Source organism: Phymastichus coffea, unplaced genomic scaffold (assembly GCF_024137745.1).
Source record: "Phymastichus coffea isolate CEN01 unplaced genomic scaffold, Cenicafe_Pcof_1.1 PCOF00036, whole genome shotgun sequence".
In the NCBI taxonomy this organism is placed as follows: Eukaryota; Metazoa; Arthropoda; class Insecta; order Hymenoptera; family Eulophidae; genus Phymastichus; species Phymastichus coffea.
Window position 1 is genome coordinate 197,465 of NW_026706847.1, and position 27,026 is coordinate 224,490.

At 38.8% G+C, this 27,026-nt stretch overlaps 2 protein-coding genes across 5 annotated transcripts; one reads left to right on the forward strand and one right to left on the reverse strand.

Moving 5' to 3' along the window:
- Positions 1-702: 702 nt before the first annotated feature.
- LOC131663439 (centrosomal protein cep290-like) lies at positions 703-9,406 on the forward strand. 4 transcript variants are annotated; one of them, XM_058933847.1, is made up of 21 exons: positions 703-856; positions 937-1,125; positions 1,275-1,410; positions 1,485-1,621; positions 1,695-1,939; positions 2,019-2,154; positions 2,232-2,422; positions 2,488-2,864; positions 2,938-3,103; positions 3,185-4,228; positions 4,457-4,754; positions 4,823-5,213; positions 5,312-5,726; positions 6,320-6,523; positions 6,705-6,885; positions 6,956-7,152; positions 7,265-7,412; positions 7,499-7,873; positions 8,296-8,462; positions 8,528-8,954; positions 9,161-9,406. In XM_058933847.1, exons 2-21 carry the CDS (start codon positions 1,063-1,065, stop codon positions 9,230-9,232), a joined length of 5,370 nt encoding a protein of 1,789 aa, XP_058789830.1. In that variant the 5' UTR covers positions 703-856; positions 937-1,062; the 3' UTR covers positions 9,233-9,406. The 4 variants fall into 4 exon arrangements, 2 of the variants coding, with proteins under 2 accessions (XP_058789830.1, XP_058789831.1); XR_009301856.1 differs by lacking the exons at positions 8,528-8,954; positions 9,161-9,406 and adding an exon at positions 7,963-8,227 and having other exon boundaries at positions 8,296-8,429; XR_009301855.1 differs by lacking the exons at positions 8,528-8,954; positions 9,161-9,406 and adding an exon at positions 7,963-8,222 and having other exon boundaries at positions 8,296-8,429.
- A 1,812-nt stretch (positions 9,407-11,218) lies between these two features.
- LOC131663566 (peroxidase) lies at positions 11,219-19,630 on the reverse strand. The gene is made up of 18 exons (XM_058934037.1): positions 19,627-19,630; positions 19,193-19,299; positions 18,708-18,730; positions 16,701-16,874; positions 16,106-16,185; positions 15,884-15,977; positions 15,625-15,816; positions 15,023-15,219; positions 14,090-14,342; positions 13,375-13,520; positions 13,048-13,289; positions 12,843-12,975; positions 12,635-12,762; positions 12,255-12,364; positions 12,008-12,100; positions 11,640-11,809; positions 11,458-11,566; positions 11,219-11,387 (listed from the first exon to the last, which is right to left on the reverse strand). Exons 1-18 carry the CDS (start codon positions 19,628-19,630, stop codon positions 11,264-11,266), a joined length of 2,379 nt encoding a protein of 792 aa, XP_058790020.1. The 3' UTR covers positions 11,219-11,263.
- Positions 19,631-27,026: the final 7,396 nt, after the last annotated feature.

Consider the following 27,026-nt stretch of genomic DNA (forward strand, 5'->3'; position numbering starts at 1 on the left):
ATGCTGGCCCACATCCTATACCATACTGTAATAAGTACGTCGCTAAGGATGAAATAAAAGCATAACATTAACAACGAGAACGTAGCAGTAGAGCTTTTTTAAGTTTTAGCATTAGATTTTTTTTACTTTCTCATTGCTGTCGTTCGATTTTTAGCATTATTGCGTATTGCTGCCGTTCAATTTTTAGCAATATTTTCTGACATTGAAGTTTTCTACCGAATTAAATTTCTTTTGAAGATTATAATAGCGTGAGACGGTATGTAGATATTTCTATATGTTGCACCTATTTCTAAATAAAAAGATACTGCACACATAAAAATTATATAGCTTTAAATGTTACTATTAATTAATTAGATATTATGACAAATAATATCTTGATTGCGAGCGTCGTAACTTTCTAAATAATTAAATATTTTGTGAAAAACGCATGTAAATAGAACATCTTGAGATTACTGAACCACTTAATGCTAATCTTATATATCAGGTATAATAAGGTAAGGTACTAGTGGTTCGAAGATGAAATGTCAAAATCAAAAATATTCAATGTTAATCGCGTTACTCTTTAAATAAAAACAGTTTGAAAATATTTTGTGACATTAAGATTATAATTCTTATAATAAAAATTCAGATCTCGGCATCAAATTATTTTAGCAGTCATAATTATAAAATATATTTTTCATAAGTAAGAAAGATATCTACGATCGCATCAATCGTCAAATGAAAGCAAATACTGAGCATCGTAGAATTGCAAATAATCGATCGAAGGGCTATCATCGTAGTCACGCAAATAGGCCTTCAATGCAGTTCTTCATAGCGATAGAATTTGCTGTGAAGTCGTTTTCAATCACAACCTATGGTAAAAGTCTTTCTTTCTTTGAATTTAAAGCTTATGCATTGAATAATCGATAATTTTTATAAATTATTATTTATTTGCAGAATATTTGTATTCATCATTAAGCTCTCAAATTGTGACTTTATAATGACTGTGATATGATTATTTAAGTCGCATATTTAAAAACTAAGAATCTTTGTAATTGTGTGGATATATAATTAATTGTGAAAATGGAAAGCCCTATTAGAAGAACTAAAGAGTCAAAGAAAAACAAATTTGTTCCAGATATGAATGTAAATTAATTTTTTCTTTTATATAAAAGAAACACTAAAGTCGAATCTAAACTTTCAAAAGTTTAATTGCGACGCACCAAATAACCTAATTATAACCTTCATCATTTGAAAATAATATTTTGCTTCATATAATTTTAAACGTTTTATAGAACATGGAACATGTTATTGCGCAATTAAAAGGAAAGTTGAAAGTGTTAACTTCTGAGATGAAAGATGCTGTAGAAAGAATGAATTCTATGACTGTGGAAATGAATACTATTAAAAATGAAAATTTAATAAACAAAGGTAAATTAATTATGAAAATGTCTAGTAAATACTTTTCTGGAAATTATTATTATTGAACACTAAAATATATTTAGATCGATTGACTGAGCTTGAACAGGAAAATGCTCTTCTTATTTCTCAAATAGAAGAAATGGCTAATGAACGAGCCGAAAGGGATATCATAATCGAGGAATTCGGCTCAGCGGTTGAAGGCAGATTAGTGGAATGGAAGGTTTGTTTTCTTTGTTTCTTTCAACATAAGTGAACAAGTTGGATTCTCCTTTAATACATACATTGTTTTATAGGAAATTTTAGACGAAAAGGACTCAGTGATTGCCAAACTCAAAGAAAATCTGTTGTCCGCAACTACTGATCGACTGAATAATGTCTCGACAGATGAAAAGAGTCACGTGGAGATCGATCGATTGATTCAAGACATCGACCGTCGTGACGAGATAATAGCCGAACTACAGGCTAAACTAGCAGAGGCAGTAATCGAAATCAATGAGAGTAGCCAGCTTATTGAGAAATTTAAGTCTGATGGCAAAACGTTAGTATAATTACTTCATATTTTGATTGTATGAATATGGATTGGAAAAACGATAAATGAAATATATGGTTTCTTTCAGAAAAAATACTTCGAAAAGAACTAGTAAAGATCAACAAGAGTTGAACAAAAAAATTCAAGATGCCACTAAGCGATTAAGTACTTTAGAAAGCCTATTAGAACGTGCCGAAAAAGATGCCAAAGTAAAAAGTCAGCAAGTAAGTAATATTTTCCCTCTACTGTAATCACAGTAAAATCACAACAAATATCAAACTCTTATTTATTTATTTTCAAGCTATGTGAAACCTTAGCAATATTAAATAAGTACGAAGATGAAAATACTAGTTTATCAGAAGCATTCGGCGAGATCAAAGCGTTGAAAGATCAGATGCATAAGAAAAATAAGCACATTGAGGATCTAGTTGATGTAGTAAATAGACTTGAGAACGAAAATTCTAGATTTGAAGAAGCCATAATTGTTTTACGGTAATTATTTCATGAAATCTATTTTTAGGTATACGTTCAATTACTAAACTCATATACGTTTAAAGAGAGAAATTAGGACTGACTGAGGAAGATTCGTCTTGCATAGACGATTTAATTCTCCAACGTCAACAAGCACAAGAAGATAAAGTCACGGAAATGCAGAGAAATTACGATCAACTGTCAAGCGAAAATGTAGACTTGAAATTTCAAATAAGACAGCTAAAAACTGCCCTGAGAGAATCGTTAAAGCACAAACTGAGTAAAACTAACGGCATATCAAGCGATGGTGAACACATTGAGGAACTGAGCCACAGATCTGAATCCAAGAAGGAACACGTGGAATTACGTCGCATTAAAGAAAATGTCAAGTGGATCATCGAAGAAAATGAAGCGCTGCGACAAGGAATGCACGAAATTCTGGATTCTATTCATAATCAAGATGGTACTGGATTCATTTGCGAACGATCGATGTCGAGTAATTGTAATATTGATCGAAAAAATTGTCGTAATTTTAGGAAGGAGTATGATTAGTATTCAATCGAAAACGTTAGAAAACTTACTCGAAGCTTTAGACGCAAGGCACGTGGCTGGTTGGTATCAGCCGGCTATGCGCTTACAAGGACGAGTGAACTATTTGCAGGGAAGTAACGCGGAGTTGCGGGAACAATTGCAGCAAATAAGGTGAGTTTTTTTCGCAAAAAAATAAAATGAACTTGTCATGAGCGATCATGCAAATATAATTATTGAATTTTGAAATGTCAGAAAAAATCAGCTGCTATTTCAATCGGAAATGCAGCAACGCGCCAGCAGCGTAGAGGAGGGCGAGTGTTCGCAGCCAAGACATTCGCCAGGCAACATCAGTCCGGACATGAAAGTGTCACCGAGTTATTCGCGAAATTTGACGCCTAAATCAATCACAAGCGTACATTCACAGACCGCCGACTCGGGACGAGCATCAGGCAAACCCGCAGACATGGACGAAATTCAGCGCATCGGCACGATCGAGGACGAAGATCGATCTGAATCTATTGGCTCGTCGCCACTGGAAGACGAAGGATTCGGCAAAAAATCCGAGGAGCTTTATGCGATGGCCAAAGAGATCGTTGCTCAGGAGAGCGACTACAAGAAATTGCTGAACGATGCTGAGAAACAAAGGGAACTATTGGCGAACCAAGTGGTCGCGTTACGTAAGACATTGGCCAGTTTCGTATCATCCCAAGTTTACAACGAGTTGAAAGGGAAATATTTGGAGACAAATATGCGGCTTCGAGCAGCTGTTGAAGACAAACTAACCGTGATCGACAATACCGACGAGGCCAAGGACATCGAAGTCGTGAAAAGCAAGGCCATGCAGGATCTCCGAAACGAGCTGATTTCTATTCACAAACAACTCTCGGAAACAGCTATCCGATCCACTTTTAATGAAAACCAAATCGACTCGAAAGCAGCGATCGAATTAGAAACGAGTATCGCTGAACTGAAAGCAGAGAACGAGCGTCTGAAGAAAGAAGCGGAAATCGCGCACGAGGAAGCTCTCATTCATCGAGCCATAGACTCCACTGTGCTTGCGGAGATTAACGAGCTACGTCAACGAATTCTCAAATTTGAAATGAACGAAGATCAAGAAATCAAGGAGGCGACGCGACTTTCGCTCGAACTGGCCAACTACAAGATCATTGAGACTGGACTGCGCGAGCAGAAGAAAGTACTGGAGCGCGAAGTAGCAAGGATGCGAAAAGAACTTGACGACGTGCGAATGAATGACAAGGAGATTGCCGGAATAGCTTGTCAACAAGGAGATTGCAGGTAATTTCTGCAAATTGGCTTTCTGAATGAACTAATCCTTTATACTTTTGTTCGGGTTATCATACGTTGTAAAAATAAATTAAGTAATTTGGTAAGTTGCGTTATTGTTGACGTCAACCTTGTCTTGTCTTGGAATCAATTAAAAGCCTCTTTACGATCTCGTAATTTTTTATAATTTCGTTTCATCAATGTATTCTTTTTTATTCTTTCCAACTCTTCTTATTGCAGAAGGTATATCGAAATTATTGACTTTTTACAACATCAATACGCTGGTTCAACGTCCTTGAGCGCTTGGGAAAGATATGAGATTAAGTTGAATAAATTAAATAACGATCGGAACGAAGTCAAAGAGTTGATATTGAAAATAAACGAGCAGAATGAGAATGTAAAAATACAGCACGAGACACTCACTAGTCGACTGCAAATAGTGGAGGAACTTAAAAACATGTTAGAACAACAAATTGGTAGCGGTGATGTTCAAGATATCATGCAAAAGTTTTCGAGTGCAACTCGACAAACTCTTATGGTACGTCGCAATCTCTCTCGTTATATTACACTTGATTATTACAATTTCAAAAGGCTATCCTTTCGCAGGAATCCAAGTGTCATTTGCAAATAAATCAATTAGAAGAAAAAGTTCATCGAGCCAACATTGATATAGCTGATTACGAGACCAAATTAATGTCAATGGAAAAGGAAATGAGTAGGCTACAAAAAGCGTGGAAAGTTCAGAAGTTGTCTGGCACAAAACGACCTGCTTGTGTAGATAAAGTGATAGAAACAGATAAGATGAGTGAGGTGAAAACGTCGTCCCGACCAGCCGTTACAAAATCAACGCAAACCGAAATTAAGATACGTTCGATAGAGACGCAGTGCGTGATTTGCTGTAAGCTAGTTGCAAAAAATAAAGATGAAGTAGAGCAGATAGATGAAGAATGTGAAACTGACGTCGTAATTCAAGATGACGACGGAGATTTGTCAAAAGGTACGTTGTCATTTTTACTTGACCCATTTTGATATTTCGATAAACATTTCTTCTTGTATACGCAAACAATATTGAAGAGAGAATTGTTGAACTTTCAGCATCAAACGTCGCACTGCTTCAGGAGCAGCTGGGCCAAGCCTTGAGCCTAGCAACCGAGCGCTCGGTGGCTTTGTCCAAGTGCGAGTCGCAAATAGCGGAATATCGCGCCAAGATCGCCGCGCTGACGAGACTGCTCGAGGAAAAAGCCAGCAACAGCTTGGCCGGGCATCACTCCGACGAGGCGACGAAAGACGAGGAGAGCGGCACGAGGCAGGAGGCACTGCAGCTCACGATCAAGAGCCTACAGAAGATCATCTCGCAACGGGACGAGACAATAGCCAGATATCAGGCTCTGCTCAAGGATGACCGCGATAAGCACAGCGCGGCTGCTAGCCGTCTGCACGACGAGATTAAGAGCCTCAGGAATCAGATCATCGCCAAACGCCCCATGGCTTTCACCACTGATAACGCACTGTTAGCGCGCAATGTTTTACTCGCTCGCTTTATCTCTTGGCCCATTTCTTCCTTGAGTTACTGCCGAGCTTGTCCCTTTTTTTTTGCGGTTATACGGATTCGTAACGATTCATTGGACGGTCTGTTTTATGGTTTCATTCTCATCAACTCAAGATTTCCAGTTGAAATTAGAATTCTTTGAATTCTTGGGCAAATCGTTCAAGTATTCGTTTAATCGAATATCGTTAATTTGATTTTTAAACAATGACGAATTTCGTATTGTAGTATTTTTTAAAGCGATAAGCAAGTTACAGTAGAATATTATTTTACCAAGAAATTTGATATATCTTAAGAATGTAACGTATCTTTGAAAGTAAGGTCGTTAAGACACTTACATTTTATTTTTGTCATGCTGGGAAGTTTTATATTACTAATCGATATGCTCTTGAAGTGTAGTAATTCTCATGAGATACATATACATGCGATTTTGAAGTTAAAAAATAATAATATTTTAACAAACAGTTTGACTTTAGGGCTAAGTAAAAAATGGCAAGTTGTTCGTTTCGTGATACGCAAGCCTCGTGTAATATAAAATTTTCACCGGCTTTCTACAGGTCTGCAATCTCGGAACAGCCAGAAAGGGATTTATCCCTTGGAGAAGCCGTGAAAAGCGAGGAAAAGGTAGTAGAGGAGATGTCAGTCCTGAGGGAGAAAATTTGCAGGCTCGAGACCGAGCTAAGCATAAGCCATGAACTGGCTGAGAGGTGGCATCGATTGGCCGAGGATAGACTCAGGCATATGGATAGCACGAGGCAAAGGTTAGTTCAGAAAATATTCATAGCTTCCGTAAAGTGAAATTTTTCTTTGAAAAGAGTTTCTTTTACAAATTTTATCCGAGATATGCGCGACTTGGCCGCCCGCTATGCCGATTTCATTCGAGGAAAATAAAATGCCTTCGAATGCTTTGCATAAATATCGATTGGAATAATTTTAACGTAGATTGGAGGAGCAGCACAATGAAGAAATTGACAGTTACCGCAAAGAGTTGAACAAAAGGCAGCGCGAAGTAGACGAACTGAGACGACTCTTGTCCGAAAATCGTCGAGCTCCTTCGTCCGAAGTGATGTCAATTATGAAAGCTCTCCAAATCGAAGATAATCGCTTGGCAGACGAAATCGAAGTGAGCGTCGACTCTTTATCGTCATCTCATTGCCCGACAATTTTAATAATGTAATTAATGATTGATGCAGAGTGAGCTGGAGGAACGCGCCGCTATCACATCTCAGCAATTGTCCTCGACCTATCGCGTCGAGGAATCGAGAACCTACGAATTGGAGCAATTACATTCTCAAGTGGACAATTTGCGAAAGCAGCTGCACGGCGCATCGGACAGAGAAAGATCGTACAAGAGTGAAATTGCTGGACTAAAGCAAGAAATAAGTAAAAGGTCTTTTCTTTTAACGTTACCATTTTCAAATAGACGCGCCCAAGTCTTTATTTAGAGAACTGGAAATGAATCTGGAAATAAATATTTTTCGCGGTGATGCAATGCTTCGCAGGTATATGGCTGTGAAAGCGCAAGAGAAAAAGGCGTCTAGACGCGAAACGTATCTCGAGAAAAAAGTGAAAGAACTCGAGGAAGAATTGCACGAGACTAAGGAGCTGCTGGGTCGTCATTACGTGGCGCAACAAGCGAAGAGAGCCAAGGTTTGCGCGCTCACGCGTTAATTAAAAAATTAGAGCTTTGCGGGCAAAATTAAGCGATCGCTTTTGAATTTTGGTTTCATGTTCAGACTGCCGAAGATCTAGGCTTGTGGGAAAAGTTGAAGAAGTGGCAGCAGACGGCCGAGAGATTGAAAGAGAAATTAAAAGAGAAATCGGACGAGTGTCAGAGGTTACAGAACAATTACGAGAAACTACGGAGTCTCATAGTGTGCATGGAGCGGGAAAAGTGGTATCTGCGAGGAAAGTTCAGAAGCGAAAGTGTCCCGATACCCGCGTGGACCCCGTCGACCGAAGCTACGCAAAATAACGACGCCTTAGTGGAAGAACTGCAACGGGAATGCCAGGAGCTGCGAGATCGCGTGAGAGAGCTCGTCGCTCGCTTGAACAGTCAAGATAATGCCAAGAACGAGGAGAAAAAGAGACCTGCATCTGTCGCTTTCGAGGTTTGTTAATCGCACGCTGGAGTGCGCATCGCGTATCATTTACAGCGCCTCCATAATATTTATCTATTGCGTGATCGTATATTTTTTAGGCTTGAACTACTTTGCTACAGTAATTTGCTTGGTGTCGGCTATTTAAACTACATTAGGTTTTCTTTTAAATTGTAAGCTAATTTTTTCTGAATGCTTGTCAAAGCCGTAGCGCATGGCTAGTATTGAACGCCCATATCTATTTGAACCTCTATAGCTATTATTTATCTATCGAGCTACTGCTAAGTTTCTACTAGTTACTGCTTTTTATTAAGCTAAATAACAAATATAGATTACTAACAGCGGCTTGTTTTAAAACAAAGTAATGTAATGTATCATGTGCTCTGTGATAGATCGCTTCAAAATTTTACACGTGATAATGATTTTTATCTTAGGAGGATGATTATATCAAGGATGATATTAGACGATTGAAAGGCCTTATAGAGTTGCTAGAAAAAGAAAATCTAAGATTAGAAACTGAAAATTTTGAACTTCGTTTGGAACTTGAAAGGGCTAATGTCAATACGCCTCGGTATCAAGACAAAATTCAGCATTTAGAAAGGTATAAATATAATGGTATTTTTATTTGCGATTTTTTGAATAAACTAATTTTTTAAATCAAATTAGATACATAGAACTTTTAAAATCTGAAAAATCAATGGAGATAAATTATTCATCTTCAATGTCCAAGCGAGATAGCACTCAAAGAACAAAGGCTGAGCTTGAAAGAACGGTAGTCACATTGAAAAACTTAGTCGAGAAATTGCAGCTTGAAAATAGAAAATTGCGAGTTTCGTCTGTCCCAACTGTTCATGATTTAGATGTGCAGTGCAATTGTATATGTTTGAGAGAGGAGCACGAAGAAGCTTTAAAGAGAATAATATCTTTGGAAACCGAATTAAAATTAGCGGAAAAGAAAATTGCGTTGATGGAGGAAAAATTAAACGAAATAGATGTTTTAAGGCAACAACTCAGCCGAAAATCAGAGCTTTTATCAAAAGTAAAAGATTTACTTGCGAAGGCCGCTGTTAATGAGAAAGCGTTACGACAAAAAGTGAGTATTTTTGTATTATTATTATTTTTTATAAAAAATGTCTACGGTTTCTTTCTGTCTATATCTGATTTGAAAAGGAAAATAAAACAATAAAACAAACTAGATAAACAATTTATTTTTGAAAAGAGTATTATGTAAGTGCTTGTTAAACACAATGTTTATTTTTTTAATACTTGTAATAAACATTTTTCTATTTATTGTTACAGATACAGCAGCTTGAATTCAATCAAACGCTTTCTATAATATCGGAATGCGGTTCACCATTAGCTATAACGTAAATTTAACATATATGAAACCAATGCACAGTATTTTGATACAGATATTATAGTGACTTGTATTTTGTATAAATTAACTACTAAATAATAATTAAGCTTTAAGATGTGTGCTGCCGATTTTGATAACGTGGAAGTAAATATAGAATTAAAGTGCGATTACATTTGTGGTTTTATTATCTTACGATAACACTATCAAGCCTTACTGAACTTCATTTAGATTGGTAATGAACGGTGTTAAAGTATCGGGATCTTCGATATCCGGAGTCATTTTTCCCTTGAACTTGACGCAATATTCATCACACAGTCGTTTATAAAAGTAAATTCCTAGAAATTTCTTGCATTGCGACCAATTCCAGAAACAGTTACCTGAGATGCATTTCAGAAATAGTTCATAAAAATTTTAATTCAGATACATACGTTTAGCGCTATTAACATACCCACTGATGGATAATTGACTGCGATTGTTAGGTACATAACACAACAAACAAAATAAATGACTAGCAAACATTTTGGTGAAGTCATTTCTTCATGAATACATAAAAAATGTATACTGTGAATTGCACAATAACATGCCAAGCTCACGTTTGGGTAACTGTAATGCGATACACATAAAAATCTTAATATTAGAGCAAAATAATATTTGATGAAAAATATTAGAGCTATTTAGGTTATGTGATACACACAGAATTTAAAAATAAAATTTACATTACAAATTAAAAAAATTCCATTCTAATTTTGTCTTTGACTTACTGGAACTTGAAGACAACCTCGGTTATTTACTAATAAAACACTAGCGACCGCCAACTTTTTCTATGGTAGGAATGATGAAGAATATGATAGTTGAACGGTTTTTATAGGTCCTACCTAGTCCTACTCCTCAACGTAAATGAATTATATGTTCTTCAAGTAATATACTCCTGCGGAGATTTCTTTTGCGATGATTTAATTAGGTTTTTATGTATTTGGAAAAAAGCTAATGTGCACGCTTCTATGGAATAACAAATATTAAATTAATACTCCATTAAAGAAAACACTAAAATGCAATTTCGTATCGAAACAACGTTATTATTTGCTTTTTGAATAATTTCATTGATATATCACCTAACAGCATAGGGCGATGGATAGGTACGCATTTAGAAATAAAACACAGTATCTGTCAGCTATTCAATATAATGCATTTTTATTCGTCACAAATTATTTAAAGAAATACATGAAAATGCCTCCAAAAAATCCCATGTCGGTATTAATTTTTAAATACTAAATAAATCCTAAACGATTTACATGTTACAGAAAATTTAGAAAAACAAATCATGAGAGAGAATTAAACACATGTGGTATATATTGACTTATACATTAATAAAAACTATACAATATATAAAAATCATTTGACATCATGTGCCTCATTATATCTAATTCGATGGCACTGAAGTTGTCAGTACTTTTGATGTATTAAACAAACTTAAATTAAAAGTACAAAAGTACTTTGAGTTACCGATTAAAATGTATTGATTCTCGTATAAAATCGGACAACAGTTATGAAATTATACTGTAACTGCTTTAATCAAGCATCTTATATCGTCAAAGTTTTATATTGATATAAAACATAGAAAAACATTTTTTATTGAGGAAAGAATAAATCTTTATTCATTGATGGGTATTAAGCAGAGATAAAATTGTGACGCAAAAATGTTTTAGGTATTTAATTTTTGCGAGACTAAACGAATATATTGAACTGTTGGAGTAAAAATAGTATTTCGTTTAATTTTCAGTATTACTCGAATTACTCAGGCGTGAAATTCGCAGTTACACTCTTCATCAAATATTCAACTAGTCTTAAAATCTAGGCGTACGTACATTATTTTCAGCATCAAGGAAAGTTTCCTCGTTGCTTGAAAAAAAATGATTCACTAGTCTGAAATGGCTGTAAACGTTGGAAAGTGGTTCGCAGACTTTTTTAGATAATAATATGAGATTCGATGCATTGTTACGACATTGAAAAATCGGTTATCAATTATTTTACGAAATAACAGCATTTCACTTCACGAATTGTCTCGTAAAATCGTATGATCGAGCGTAGGTCGCTGACTGTGGATATTCTGCCCACTTCGTCAAATCGATGCCTGGAAGAATTCCACTTTTGCATGGCACACGTGGATTACTGCAAAAAGATATATGGATAATTTTATAAAAGAGAGGTATCGAAGACTTGTATATACTGATAAGCTTACACTTCGTAATCCGGCAAAACCATGGGATAAACTTGTATAGTGTCGATCAAATCAGTATTGTCGCAAATAATTCTGGCTAAGTGTGATTTTCTAAGTTCTTGCAGTTGTTCTAAAAATAATAAAGCAATTGATTATTATGTCATGGAGAATGTGGATTTTTTCAATAAAATAATTGAACGAACCAGGTGTGAAAGTCGACGGTTGATTGGGAAGTTCGTACCAAAAGCGGTCGCCTCTCCTAGAATTGCTAAATTGAGTAGCAATAACACAAGCAAAAGTCGGTCCCAACATACTTCCAGGTAGTGGCCTTTCAGAAACGCCACCCGACCAAAGATCAATATCCGCAGGATGTCTGAAAGTCAGTCATGTTCATGAAAACACATGCGTTGCAAAGGAAAGCCGAAAAGAAGTTATTTAAGAGATGCCCGAGGATTAAGCACCAAGTAATTGCTGCCTATAAAAGAAAATGAAAAGAAAACTGGGATGCCTTTAGGATTCGAAGTGCGTTGTATTTACGGTTAAACGCGCAATTTGCGAAAAAGCAACTCACTCGAAAATGGATTGATAGCGCTGGATAGTCTCGTTAGGCATCGAGCCATACATCTCCTCGAAGGTGTTCGCCCAAGGCAGTCCGCAGAATTTCCTAAAACGGAATTGAGTGAGCATACGAGAAAAACATCGTCGGCGGCTGCGTGCGCCGCGAATACGAATGTCGAAAGCCAGCGAGAGAAAGAGACTGACTGACAGTGCCGCGGACACGCACAAGAGTATGTAGGGGCGGGGTAGACCAAACAAACCTGAATTCCATGTATCCGGGAATGCCGAACTCGCGGCCGCGCTGCATGTTGAACGAGACCAGATCCATGCCGAATTTGGCGCCCGCCTTCTTGAAAAGGTGGTTCGTCACCTACGCCAGGGCGCACAGATACGGCTGTTTAATTAATTGCTTTGTCGCCTGCCTCGCAACGCGTGCAGCACAATTAGCACATCCCAGCGCTCCGCTGGCTTAATTGTCGCGACCCCTTGAGAACGGCCCCGGCCGTTTCTGCTTGGCTGCCTTAATCGTTAGGCGCGCGAGCCAATTGCTTGTGCAACCATTGCGATTCCGAAAAATAAACGTATCGGCGATTGGCGCAACGCGCCGCTCGCGCGCGGAAAAGTAGATCGAGCTTTATACCTCTTGCGTGATGGAGTCATCCATAGCCTGGGATACTTGATTAGCCAGACCCATGATGTATTCGTCGAAAACGCCAGCTCTGTACAAATCGAACGGCCTCCTGATCAGGTCGGACAAACGCTTCGTCGCTAACGGAAACGTACTCATTCGTCATGGCTGCTTTAATTGAATTCGATTATGCAAATGAAAGGGCGGCTGTCGAGCTTACCAATGAATTTGTGCGCTTTGCTCCACCTTTCGACGGCGGTTGGTAGCAGCGAGTGTCCGAATCGGAAAGCCGCGGCTGCGAAGGCATCAATGACTCCGGGGTTGACATTCGGATCGTATCCATCCCAGTATCCCTATTTGTCGACGGTCACAGTCGTCATTCCAGTTGGCCGAGTGAACATCGCGAAAATGCCAAGCAAACATACCTCCTTATCCAAAGTTAGGCCGAACTTCTGCATGACATCCTTGCCGAGCAAAATAGGCAAGAACTCGTTGTAGGTGATATGCTGGATCTCGGCGATGTTGATACGTCTGGCTTCTTGGAACAGGGTTTCGTCATCCCAAAGGGGGTTCACCAACGCTAGACCCTTGGCCAACCTGTTGTGCTCGCGAGCCATCAGCGTATGCATGCAGGTCAGCACCAGTTGCTCGTTCACCCTGATCTCGCCTTGAATGTCGACACGCGCGCGGTATAATCCCTATTCGCATGCGCGCGCCTTGCGCAATCGGCGATAACGGTGCACGACGCTTACCGGCTTCGAAGCAGTACATGGAGCGGTTCGGACGAGTGCAACCTTCGTCCGGGATGTCCAGTTTTAACGGCAGCAAGTCTTTCAGACCGTACTCCTCGAACACGGGATTCATTCTCAACAGGCCCGCGTAACCACTTCGCAACTTGCTGTTGGATTCGACAATTAATAGCCGGGCGTAAATGTTAATTGCGATAATTGGTATCAGCCGTAAGTTACACGCTTCACGGGAAAACAGCGCAGACAAGTTGAATAATTGCTGCAGGATGGATAGGCGTTTTTAGCCGATGACGTCGGAAAAAAGTAAAGTGTATACGCGATATCGCGCGACTTTTACTCGAGAGTTCGTATTGATCTCAAGACCAGCTACACGCGTCTCCCCGTGCGAGTGAATGGTTGCCTAGGCAACCCGAACAAAAAGTGAATGATTATGTACCACTTTGAAAAATGTCGATCGCGAAGTGCAAGAAAATACCTCGATGAACGAGAAACATAGTTCGATATCTATCAATTACGTACGAAATGCCGAAAGACTGTTAAGATATAACTTCCTTAAGATTATCAAATGGTCGGACAATCGATCAATTTTATAAAACATATAAAATTTCTTTCGCAAGTTTTTTATATAACTTGAAAAAATAAATGTAAGTCAATTTTTCGTAAAACGGTTCTTAGAGTTAAATTAAAAAAAAAAAAATTTAAATCATAATTGTCGTACCTGGCGAAAGCATCGCTGATTCCATAAACGGTATTGCCGTCAAGCACACCAGTAAGAAGGTTGAAGGGCACGCGACTGCCAAGACGACAGTTGGGTCTGACACCCGGAAAAGCGCGTACAAAATCTTGGCAGCGCAAGTTGAACAGCCGATAAAAGTAGTCGTCTTCGGGAATGATGATCTCGTTGCAGTACGGGTTCTTTTTCTCCGGCGGAAGATTGCAGCATTCCTCCGGGTCGTTGCGATTTCTTGGATCTGGCAATTCATCGGTGATAATGTCAAGCGAATGATCTGACGTAACGAGACAGTCAGCCATTCATCCCGCGTGCATTCAAAGGACATTGCGAGCGCATTTCGCGTCATCGCTCTTGATGTCGCTGTACTTCGCGCAATGCCGCTTTGTATTGCGAGGAGCGAAAAGCTTTGCGATCAATTATAGCGCGCGTTTGAAAGAGCACTGTCAGGACGAAAAAGGAGCTAGCGTGATCCGAGTGTTTTTGATATCGCAGTTTCGGCGATACGTTTGTCCCATTTATCCGCGTAAAACGAAACTTGGTAAGTAGTTTCTGTATTTATAATTTGTCGATTAACATTCTGACGATCGGTAAAAGGACTTTGCCGCTGCACTCTGTGCCTCCGTAAATTAGTTGGCACATTTCGTCACGCGCGCGTCGTCGTTGGAATTCGTTTTAGCTACGAACGCCCAATTACCGCGGGGAAGTAACACTCCGAAAACGACTGCGGCTATATACGCAACAAAAATATTTTAATCAGCTGCATATCCCCACAGCTATAAGGGCTATGGGAAACCACTTTTTCGTCTCATAATAACCCCAACGATAGTTGGGCAAGACTATCTGCAATCAATCACCGTTTCACGAATGAATGGCTCACCGGCGCAAAATTTGATTAATGAAAGTCAGAGAAAAGCTCACCGAGTGGAGTGGCGGTGAGAGTATAATCGTGGTCCATAAATTGACCCCACGCAATCACCATAACTGTGCCAGCGTGGTCGTGGAAACCGTCGTCCGGATGCATAGTCCTAGAAACCACGCGGGCCAGCGGCAGGTCACTGCCCGTCAGGGACATCTTCGGCGCGTTCATACCGTCCGCGAATCGTGGGCTCAGCAATCTGCAATTTTGCGAAAACTGACGTTTTCGGACATGTTCGGCGCGAGACCTTCGAATAAAGGAGCTTGCTGACGCAAACAACACTTTCACCGGCGCGCAGCGCAAACAACAGGAGCCGAAAGACGACCTTGCTTTCCCGACCCGCGCGCCAGATGCCCGCCAGTGACTGCGGCGACCGCTAACGGTCGCGGCAGCGCCCAGTTGGCGGAAGTGTAAAAGGACTCGCGCGTTCGACCCCAATGCGAAGGAAAGTAAAGGCGCGGGCCACGATGGAACGCGCGCACGCTATCGAATCCCACTGGCGCACCGTGCGATTCGGAGTTGAAAAGAGTCGAGCTTCGGCCGACGGCGACGCCTCGATGACGCGTGGAAACGAAGTCTCGTCGAGCGCTTTGCAATGGATTACCTGACGAACGGCGAGAGGCTTGCGCCCCACGTTGGATTTTCCAAATTGGTGCAAAGCCCATCGAATCGACGGTACTTGCCGGGCCTGCACTCGATGCTGTGCAAGAATGCCGGACACACGTCGCGGATGAGCGTTTTCGACGTGTCAACGAGGGGCAGGCCGTTCTCCACCTGGTCCACCGTCAAGCCGTATCTGAAAGCGTTCGTCACTCTGTAGTTACGACCCGCTGCGTCGATGCGGACGCGTTGGCGTTCCTTACGTTCGAGCAAGATTCGTCGAGATGTCGAGAAGCAACTCCCCGACGCTGGCGAGATATTCGGGCTTCCATTGGCCGTCTCCGGGAACGGTCACATCTGCAATTCAACACCGAGGTCCCGGTGATCAAGCGAAGCAAAATTATATCTAGCTGATCGAGAAAAGAATTTATCGCGGAAGAATGGGTTTCAAGATTGATTTGCGCGCATGGCGAAGAGAAACTTACAAATTCGCTTGGAGGCTTCGATGAAGGCCCGATCAACGGCTTCGTAAGTGATGCAAGTTTGCGATCCGTGCGCTGCTGGGCTAAATTGCAAAGGGAAAGAAAAAGAAAGAGCGTGATCTTATTCTCATTGTTACGCAAATTACGTGCGCGCGTTTGCGCAACCGAGGGCGACGCTTTTATGATTGCGCCTTTCAAACAGGTGCGCATGCCAATCGACGCCAGTTTTTACTCGTAATTAAAGCCAATTGTCGGCTACACGTATCCGTACTACGTATCCTTTCATTTATCAGCCGAAACATTGCGCAACGCCGGAATGAGTATATTCACTTGAAAACTGCAGGTCTTTTTAGGGAATACACGTAGAAAATAAAATACCAGTCATAAATGCACTTACTTCACGCGGACTTGCGTAAATCTACGTTTTGCATAAAGCTTCAAGCGGCTTGAAATAATTGTATTCCGCGTACTCCGCGCCAATACAATAAACATTGTGTGGCGCAGCTTGCAACGGTAAGGCTATACGAGTAAATGTCGTCGAGCGCTGGAGTTCCAAAAGCGTCCCGCCCGCAAACGAGACGACGATAGGTATACTCACGCGACGGCGCGCAGCAAGTTGAGAGTGTAATCGTAGAGGCTGCTACGTCCCGGGCCGTCGAGGATCAATGCACACCCTTCGGCACCCTTCGCGTACGCGTCAAGCGGCTCATATTGCAGCCCGCCCGCCAACGCCAGTAGCGTCAGCAGTAGCGCCGTTCCGCTATTGGCGAATCTGCGAATTGCAAATGCAAATTAGCCAAGCCGACCGTAAAAATTGTCGGCGCGCACTAATCTATTAAGCGAACTGTTCATCGGCAGGCATTTTCGTTCAACGTAACGCACGCCTCGAAAGCACGCTAATTTTTACATAGAGCCTGAAAATGACGTTCGATAACGTCGGCTGTCGCTACAACAGGCAATGGATTTGCTATCCTTGCTGATCGGCGAAAACGTCAAGATTGATAACGGCGATTGATTTACGCAAACGGAAAGGCGATCGCTATATGTACATCGAATATGAAACATTACAAATCAAAATAAACAAACGTCTTGAAAGAAATCTATTAACGAGCACGCGTTGATTCTCCAGATCAACGGGGTGCAATTATCTTAAGTAACGCTTGTTAGTAAATTAACGGACTTAATTTTCAAATGGTTCTTGCGCCTTATAATTATTTACCGTCAATTAGTCGCCGGAGTGCCGCTACCGTAATTAATTCTATCTACGTTCGTAATCTCATTTCGTTATCTCGTTCTCGCGCATAAAATTTCACTCGTCTGAGATATTGGCAAAAGACTTACGAGTGCGAGCGTTGTTTATGCAACGAGACAGCCCTAATCTCTCTGAATGCGAAGAAAGTGCTTCAAGCTTCCAAGACGAACGTTATTGCGCAACGTGTTTTCACCATTGTTACAAGATATCGATCAACATGGAAATAAATAGACATTGAGTGAACATCAATGTATAACGGCTGATTAAAATGTAGATTAGAGTTGAATAATACGTAGGTGTACGATATTCATACTCCCCATGTATACTCGATCGAGGTCGACAAATAGGACAATCTCTTACGAACGGAGCAATCAACTTATTGGAGTGAAAGAGCTAATAACTCTCAATTGACTTTTGAGTCCCTGAAGCAGGGTTGTCTACGTGCGAAAGCTCCCGCGCGCTTGTCTCAAGATGACGAAACGTCGTTTCCTTTTTCCCTTTTTCATTTTGGGAAAGTCAGGTCGAGGGCATCGATAAGCGACCCTGTCGTTGGATTCGCTGGCGCAAGAAGCTCCATTATTGGCGTCATTTTTCTTTTTTGCAAAGTAGCCGCAGACGTACAATTTCACACTCGCGCCTGCGAGGAAATACTTTCTCTGCGAGAGGGAGAAGCGGGGAGGCGGGGGGAGGAGGCGTAAGGGGACCTCTTTATTGTTGCTCGCTCTCGGACATATGCATTTTTTTGCGTCCACGGTCCTTTCACTTCTCGTATTCGTAGGTGTATCCCTAGCGGGTCACTCGCGCCTGCGGTTTCAAAAACAAAGAGGAAAAAATCGAGCATGCGCACAAATTGCAGAGCTGCTGCTCCTCGAGTGCTCTATACGAACATTTTTAGACTTCATAATCAGTTCCATATGCTGACTGTACTTGTTCAATTGAAATAAAATATTTTTGTTTATTCAGCGATGTAAGCCAGCAACAACAGAAGGTGATAGCTTTGTCATATTGATTTTTTCATATTATCATATTACTTACATCTAGGTCGTAGCACTTTTGCCTTGTTGCATACTTGTCGTTTATTATTACGGCTGGACATGTGCGTTCACATAATTTTTTCACATTTTATTAAGCTTTTATACTTCGAAAAATCCTGCTTATCTTTGTTAGGCAAAGTGTGTGCTTGTGCGTGTACGCGTGTATTTATAAACAGTACGGATACAATTTTATGGAAAGCATTACTCACAACCTTTACAGGTCTCCAGTGTTTCAAAAATTATTTAAAAATAATTCCAAGTTACTTTGGATTTGAAAGTTTCCAATTATGCAAATATATTAAAGATTTACTGACATTACGAAAGTGCTTGTATAGTTAAATCCTAAAAATAAAATGTTCAGTTGAAAAAAAGATTATGAATATTTACTTTGGTTCATTAAAGATTAAAAGATCATTGAACGTTCAGGGGTGCTGTAAAGTTTGTAACTGCTGAATACACAAAACGAGGTCACACGCTTTTGTAACACTTTTGATCTGCCACGATATCTCGGTATACATTACGTATTTAATAATTTCAAGGTAAATACCACGTTCGCCAAGCTTCGCGTACGAATGCATTTTCACTGATGCAATGGTGGTATTTCGGCGATTAAAAAGCGTACTTTAGAAAGAAAAAAGTAGAGTGCAAGTCCCACGGGAGGTAATTATCCGATGCATGACGGAATGCAATGGATTACTGGGCTTTTGATGGCGCTATGTAAAACTACCTAATGCACCGCAATAGTCTTGAGTGCCACACCAATTACTCGTTTTAACTCAATTAAACCGTCATAAAACGAATCACTTTGCGTGAAATAAGACGCTTGCCGCTAATTTTGCGCAATAGCAGTTGCGTTGACAGACGTGTGAAGAAAAGAGGAAAATAATGCACGTGCGAGAAAACGAAAGCGCCTGGTAGTGAAAGTTAAGATTTTAACTAATTATTTTCGTTATTAATTTTTTTTCTAAAAAATAAAATGCACGTTAATACAAAATTGTACAACGAATTTTAGTTCGATTCCGGAATCTCAATTTAAAAAGCGATCCGCATTATATTTCGATTATGCCGCGATCGATTCAATTGTTATACGTAAAAATCTCTACAGTAACCTACATCCTACATATAATAGGATATTTAGAGAGCTATTACTAATCATAAATCAGTGGGTGAGGGCAAGATTGCATAACAGTTAATTGATTAACTATATATTGCATACGTAATGCTTGTATCCTTGATACCCATATTACAAAGTCATTGGTTAATAAAACAACTTAGTATTCACGAAATATGTCTATATGAATCAAATTTGATTAAAAAATCCTATTAGATAACTGTAGGTTTCGTAGTTTTCTTAAAAATAATAATCTCATAAATTACTTATTCATAAAACTATTCGTAACGTACGTATGAATTTATTAATTATGATTATAGCGTACAACATTTTTTATTATATTATCCAATTATTATGTACAATCATTCAATAATTATTATAAAAAACGTTCGACATTTGATTGAATAACTATAGTTCACAATCATTAGGAAACATTTTTGTTTGGATTTACCCAAACTTTGACATAAAAAGCATCGTGAAAAAGCGAACCGTTAAATATCGTTATGGATCTGACTCATGAACTTTTAAATTTACACCTCCAGTACATAGCATCAACTAACCTAACGATACTTTCAACAGCGCGAAACATATTTTACATGCAATACTTTTATATTAATATTTTTTATGATATAATCTTGTGAAATGAAATCTTGTAAAATGAAATGTGACTTTTAAATAAATACGTTGATATTAGTTATTTTAATATAGGGTTCACATTTTTTAAATATTTAAATAATACCGTTACTTTATTAGTCTTTAAAAAAAATTATTTTTAATAATAAAAATCCTCGGGATTAACTATAATTATCGACAGTCATGAATAAGACTGAATATTTTTGTTCGAACCTGTTAATAATGTGAAAGAAATTCTAATTGATTAAATGAAAATAATAAAAATTGACGTACCCTGTTTTCATATTGCCTTGCCAATATTGCTCTAAAACTCAGCACAAGTTATCGTGGCCGCTTTATTTTGCACTTTCTACATTCCCGCAGCAACAATCGGACGACAAAGCAATTCAGAAAATCTTGTGAAAATTCGACAAGATATTAAATAAAACCCTTATTCAGCAGGGCGCACTCGCGTTCGAAAAGTCACCTCGTGTATTCATGAACAATTGCCATATAAGGTAGTTGCATGTAGGTGAAACGTTTCGAGCCTGTCCCACGAGGACAGACTTGCTCGCAATTCGGCTTGTCGGTCGAGAGTTAAACGATCACTGCGATGTTTCGTGGTGTCTACACATGCCGAGAGTGCTGGGCCTCACTTGAGATCGAGGGCTGCTCGGTGGAGGGATCGACACAGGCACAGAGTGAGAGGGCTCGGATGGATTAAAAAAAGGGGGAGCGCAGGCCAGAGAAAGAGAGAGGGAGGACACTTCCGAAAAAAAAGGAGAGTAAATGTTATTTGGTCGCGACGCCCGCCGAGACGCGAGAGAGGGAAGTCCCAAGGAAGGGAGTTGAGAGGTGAGAGACGGAAAGAGAATATCAAAAAGGTTGCTCGGAGAAATGAATCGACGGACGTGTCTTTGTAACGAGCTACTTTTGTTCTCCATGATCTTTCGCGATGCGAAATTGACAAGTAAAAGGGATTGTTAACGATGCTTGGCAGACGGGAATTTTAAAAAAGATTTATTTCAAGGATGTCGTTTCGAATTCTACTTTCTATACTTTACGATTACGGGAAATATTTGAATCTGATGCAAGCGTGCTATTTCGTTAATTACGAACGCGTATTGATACAAAAATAATATTTCCGCGTCTAACACATCAATATGAAAGGAATGGTCAATAAATTTACAAAAATGGAAAAACTTTAGCATGGTAAATAACATTTCTTTTTTAAATTAAACAAACATTTAATTAAACGAGAGGTTTTCTGATCATTTCGATGCCTAAAGGGTTAGATTGCTTGATATAAGTATCAATTTTACAAATCAGAAATGGTTCCAATTAAAAAAAAATCCATGTCTATTTTATAAGAGAAAAAACTGAAAACGTTCATTGCATGAATTCGGAGAAAAGAAATCTTGATTCTAATTTGCTCAGCTTGCGTCTGATTTGGAGTAAAGCGACCTCATTTTTTTTCTTCATGGTGGGCATAATGATATAATGAATAGGATAAATGCGTTTCTTTTATGCCTCACGTCGGCGAAGAAATTTCAATGCTCGCACGCTCGGAGAGATTTGCGACCGGTTGTTATGTGGTCAATTCTCTACGAGATCGGCACGATAAACATTGCCTCTACTGGAAATCGCGGTTTACATGCTTACTCAAAAATGATCGACGAGTGTGTGAAAAAACTGTATCGGGATTTGTTTCGATTTTTGATTGATTGTTGACGTTGCCACAGTATTACGTAAAATTCCACAAAACCATGCTTTATTCGCTAAATTAATCGTCTTATAATGATTTTAAATGCGCTGTCAATGTGATTAGTCGCATATGCCTCAATTTTTTTTTAAGGATTCAATCAAGAATATTTTGAAATAATTCAATCTAATTCGTGGCATTCCTTACACTTACCGTGGACATAATACAAGGCGAAAATAAAAAATTCAGAGTTATAAAATTTAATCCTGTATAGGTCCAATTATCGCAGAACATTGTATGATCAATGCACGTTGTAGCCACTATCGTGTTCATAAACCAGCCTTGAGAATTTAATGACGCCAAATACTGGCGACTTTCGATTCGTTAAGAAAACCACTCTTAATTGAACAGTGTTGCCCTTAGTGTATCGATTTGTGAGATGCATTTTTCATCTCACAAAAAATATGAAACTGAATCCTAATAACGTCTGACTCTGAAGGTGTGCGAACTTCAGTTACCTAACTAATAATTCGATGAATACATTGAATAAGTGTACAGAGGAATTTTTCTTTGTTTAGTTCACAATATATCTCAGTTTAAAGAAGCTATTAAGGAAATTCATGACGTTCTTTACAGCATAACTTATTTATTTATTTATTTATTTCCAGAGTCATATATATTAATGTTATATATGTAACATTAAAAAATTGTAATCTAGTAGAAGATGTAGTATTCTGTACACTGGTCTGGGTTGTAATTATAACTAACTTAAAAACTAAAATAACATCTTGTAAATAAATGCACCATTGTTTATGAATTATACATGTGTTTTTAATCTTCTTTTTTTTACCAGAATCTGATTAGATACTGTCTAGCTGTACTATAGTACTCCATTGACGCTTTACTATTTCTTGCGTATGAGATCCTTTCTATTGCACTGAGTCTTGCCGGGCACGTAAGGTCAACGGCACATGTTACTCTGTAATGCGGGAACATAGTTTGATGTTGATGCATAGAGTTATATTTACATTCTCAAATGAAAACTATGTCGTCCCAAACTATAAAACCTTTATTCTTTGGTTATGATTTTAATTCAAGTTTCTATAGCGTATATAACGAATGCACGAAGTAATATCAGTTGTACGCAATAAATAGTGAATAAAAAATGATGAGTAATGAATATCCACGTGCAAGTTTCAACATAATACTTTCTCGTGAAAAAAAAAACGTAAATCATCCTCTCGTCCATCCGTATAACAGTACGAGTTCGTTGGCACGATTGTCGAAAAGATAAATGGCTATCTTAGTTCTCATTTACACTCAGTTTACTGAAAAAGAGTTAGCAATTATCCGCTGGCTGTGGTGTCGTTTCAAAACGCAAGAGGCACGCACGCGCGCACACGTACGCTCGCTATCGCCCTAAATCACCGCGCGCGAACTAGGCTACGAGGAAAAAATCTGCTCGAAATTCCAATCTCCGGCGCAGATCTCTCGCGCGAAAGTTCCGAGCACGTCAATTCGTCGCCCTCCGCGGCATATAATAGCTCAGGTGTTGTTACTCTCGAGGCGCACACGCATTCTTCGGGACGATGCCCAAGGGGGATATCGAGTCCTGCCGCGGTGGCTCGACGTTCAATCCCGGCGCAAACATCTCCATAAAGACGCGTGGCGCGGCAATTAACGGCGCGCACGCGCCGCGACTCCCAAACGCGCCGAGCGCGCGCGCGGCGATCGTGATGTAATGGCTTTCCCGATGCAGCGAGCGAGCGCAGCACCTCGCGCCGACCCTGATCCTAAGCCGCGCGAGCATTAACTTTCGCCGCGTCACGTGAAATTTGCGCAAGTCCCGGTTCCCATCGACCGGTAGTGCGCGCTCGGACGCCGCCGCCGCCGCCGCCGCCACGGCTATCTCGTCCCTTGTTCATTTCGCCGCGCGCTTCAGGCGCTACTTTGGCGGCCTTATCTTTGGCGGCTGAGCGGGAGCCACCTATCGACTTTACCGTGTCCCGACTGTCGTGCCACTCTCGAGTTTAAATAAAAGAGCTGCGCCTTCGAATATGTCAGCAGCGCGCCGAAGACGACAGCCGCTGCATGGATTTTCATCTGTTTTTCATTTATTAACATTTAATATTCTAAAATATTCGTGGCAAAAGACCTGACAATTATTTTGCTTTTTAATGACAGTCATTGTAAAATATTTGACCAATGATTATGCGCAAAACAATAGTTCGAACATATCAGCGATCATTCTACTGCCAATCTTACACCTCAATGTAATCATAATTTGATTCGACACATCGATTAGCAAGTAGAACAAGTCGAGTGACAGATATATGCGAGGTACGCTTTTAAAGCAGAATCGTGGGAGAACGCAATTGATATGAATCAAAAATCCTATTTGTCTCGATTGATTTACGACAAATTTCTATCGTATACGTTAACTGGCAACTTGAACACATAAATTTCGCCTGATGAGTTGGTTGGTAAATTCCGTACTGCATTTGGTAAATACTAACTTTCGTTATTTCCGTGGTTTAATTGCGTCATTGGCATTAACGCCGCACCGGTAATCACGCGCGAAATCGGTCTGTAAGTAGTTATAGCAAAAAAACAGTTATTCAATCGGACTGTTTACATTTCATGCGTAAATTAGGTTTTACTAAAATGACGCCGTGGTACTGATTAAACCAACACTAATTAAGGCAATAATGACTTACATTCGAACATGGGCTATTTAAAATGCATTTTTATACATGAAAAAGGTCCGCGTGTGTTGCACACCGTTACTGTGAATGCAAATTTGAGTAGAGTTTTTATACATCGAAACTCTTGATTACGTCCAAGTGAATAACAATTATTTATGTATTCCGTATTTTCCGCTAACTAGCTTCTGTAATACTTGGTTGTTCGTATTGCAAAAGAAATCTTTTGACATTACTTGCAATTCTGAACTCACGCGAGCTTAGTTTGGATGTAAGTTCTTGTTTTTATGAATCTTTACCTCATAGAATTTATTTTATGTATTAACATGAGGAATCTAGTTTTTACTTTTGATTGCATATACTTTTCTTCAAAAGGGAAAAATCATTGCTGCAAGTTTCACAGAAACACTTGATTGTAAGTGGAAAATTGTTGTTTTTTTCACATTTAGCTTTTAGTGTTGAAACGGTAGCTGTTTATATTGAAATAATGAGTTGTGAAGTTAACGTAACATTTAATATGTAAATACATTGTAACTGAAGATGAAAGAAATCTTTAAGATAATTTTTTTTTATATACAAGTGAATCGACGACTCACACTTGTTCATTTTAAAATTATAATGTGTAACTTTAATACCATATAATCGTGAATTATCATATATATAATATGGCAGATGTAGGTCATTTGAAAAAAGCTTTTTCAAAATATGGTTCATCCAATTATAAATTAGTTATATAATTGAAATTATGTATTCTATTTCATGAAAAATAATCGTGATACTTAGATATTCCCACAGATCAATTTATTTTTGTAAATTCAGTATACAATATCAATGTCATGACAGCGATGTAGAGATACAGAATAATTAATAATGATTTTTTCCAAACCAAGTAGTTTACAATTCAATGGAGTGGACGTTTCAAAATTCTGCAAGAATCCTTGGCATAAAAAGGCACCCGAAGCTATGAGTGATATATTAAAATAGCAAACATTTTTTTCCTTTGCCACTTTCACTTATCGTTGCGCGCAGATCGATCAACGGTCGATCTATCGCTCTAGAAAATCAACGGCTGATGGTATGTGTGAGCCTTCCGGCCAAATAGGCTCACGAAGGGGCAAAAATTGAGTAGAACCCGATGGTGGTTCACGTAAAACAGCTTCAGGCGGATGCGGAAAACCAGTTTGGACGCTGAGTTTTGTAAGTAATACCGCGTCCGCATGCGTAAAGTAGATTCAGTCGAAAGAATCAAGTCACATGCTTTCTGGCAAGGACAAAATTAAGGATGATATTATCACGTGCTCAGCTTGAAGGCTGTATATATAAAGGAAGTTGTTAAACGACACTTAATTGAAATAAAATAAATTGACTGATCATAAATTATTTGATATTTTGCGATACGTAATGGCTTTATTATTAGAAAATTGTATTTCGATTAAAATAAAGCATATGTGGAAAACTTATTCGAGGAAAATATATGATTTTTAAATCAGTAGTGAGTCTCTGTACAGTGTCAATGTGACGTGACATCTATAATAAAAATTTTGAAAAATCGACGTTGCATAATTATCCGAAAGATTATCGCTACAAAATATGATTAAAAGAAAGAAATTGTCACCGATTTTCAAGTAAATAAAATATATAATCTATAATCGATGCTTTATTATATATTTAGTACATATTATCCACAAATTTAAGCTTTCATTCTAATTTTTTTCAGAATAGTGAACAGCTGTTTTTGTAAAAGTATATCGAAAATTTCTTAAACCTTTTCATAACCCATAAAACTTAAATACGGATTTTTTAAAGTTAATATCCCGAAGAACTTGAGAAACAACTTAAAAAATATATACTCTACTTAATGATCAGAGACAAAAACTATAGCGGAAAAACTTAGTAGCGCTCTGGAAAGGTTAGTTGGCGTTGCCGGCTGAGCTGTCTCTGGGGATAAATTGATCAAAACCTGATATTTCGTTTGGATACTAGACTTGTAAAATTACTCAAAGCATACACTTATACCAAGTATTAGGTACTGTAAACCTTATATGTTTACAAACTAAAGTTTTTCTATACGCATCTACAAGTTTAATTGTTAAATTTTTTACGCGAGTATTAAGTAAAGCAGAAGAATTGATACCTAAAGACATAAAAGCTAAAATTTTTGACAACTGTAGAAAACATAGCTTTGAGATACTTATTATAGATGTTTTCAGCAATCGAAATTTAGCGTCGTTCGAATGCTGAAAACGCACTTATGTTGCTAGTTAAAGGCAATTTGCGTATATTAGATTAAGCGGATCGTTTGGTAAGTGGTTTGTTTATTTTTGTAAAAGTAATAAAGTCCAATGCTTATTAACTAACGGTGATAATGAATATCTGTTTCTTCGGTTCATTAATGCTGCTTTTGATATTTATCGTTACCTCTATTTTGAATAACTAAATAATAATAAAAAAAGTTATATAAGTACTATATATTTTATAAGATTTTTTTATTTTAAATGCAATGATATTTTC

Bases quoted from the DNA above. Each gene is read 5' to 3' on its own strand.
- LOC131663439 (XM_058933847.1), top strand. From the start codon at position 1,063: ATGGAAAGCCCTATTAGAAGAACTAAAGAGTCAAAGAAAAACAAATTT. The intron at 1,411-1,484 runs GTAAATTAATTA...AAATATATTTAG, and splicing joins TGAAAATTTAATAAACAAAG to ATCGATTGACTGAGCTTGAA. The intron at 2,155-2,231 runs GTAAGTAATATT...TTTATTTTCAAG, and splicing joins CCAAAGTAAAAAGTCAGCAA to CTATGTGAAACCTTAGCAAT.
- LOC131663566 (XM_058934037.1), bottom strand. The intron at 15,978-16,105 runs GTAAGTTTCTCT...GTTGAATTGCAG, and splicing joins CGAAGCCTCCAAGCGAATTT to ATGTGACCGTTCCCGGAGAC. The intron at 11,567-11,639 runs GTTCGTTCAATT...TATTATTTTTAG, and splicing joins ACCGTCGACTTTCACACCTG to AACAACTGCAAGAACTTAGA.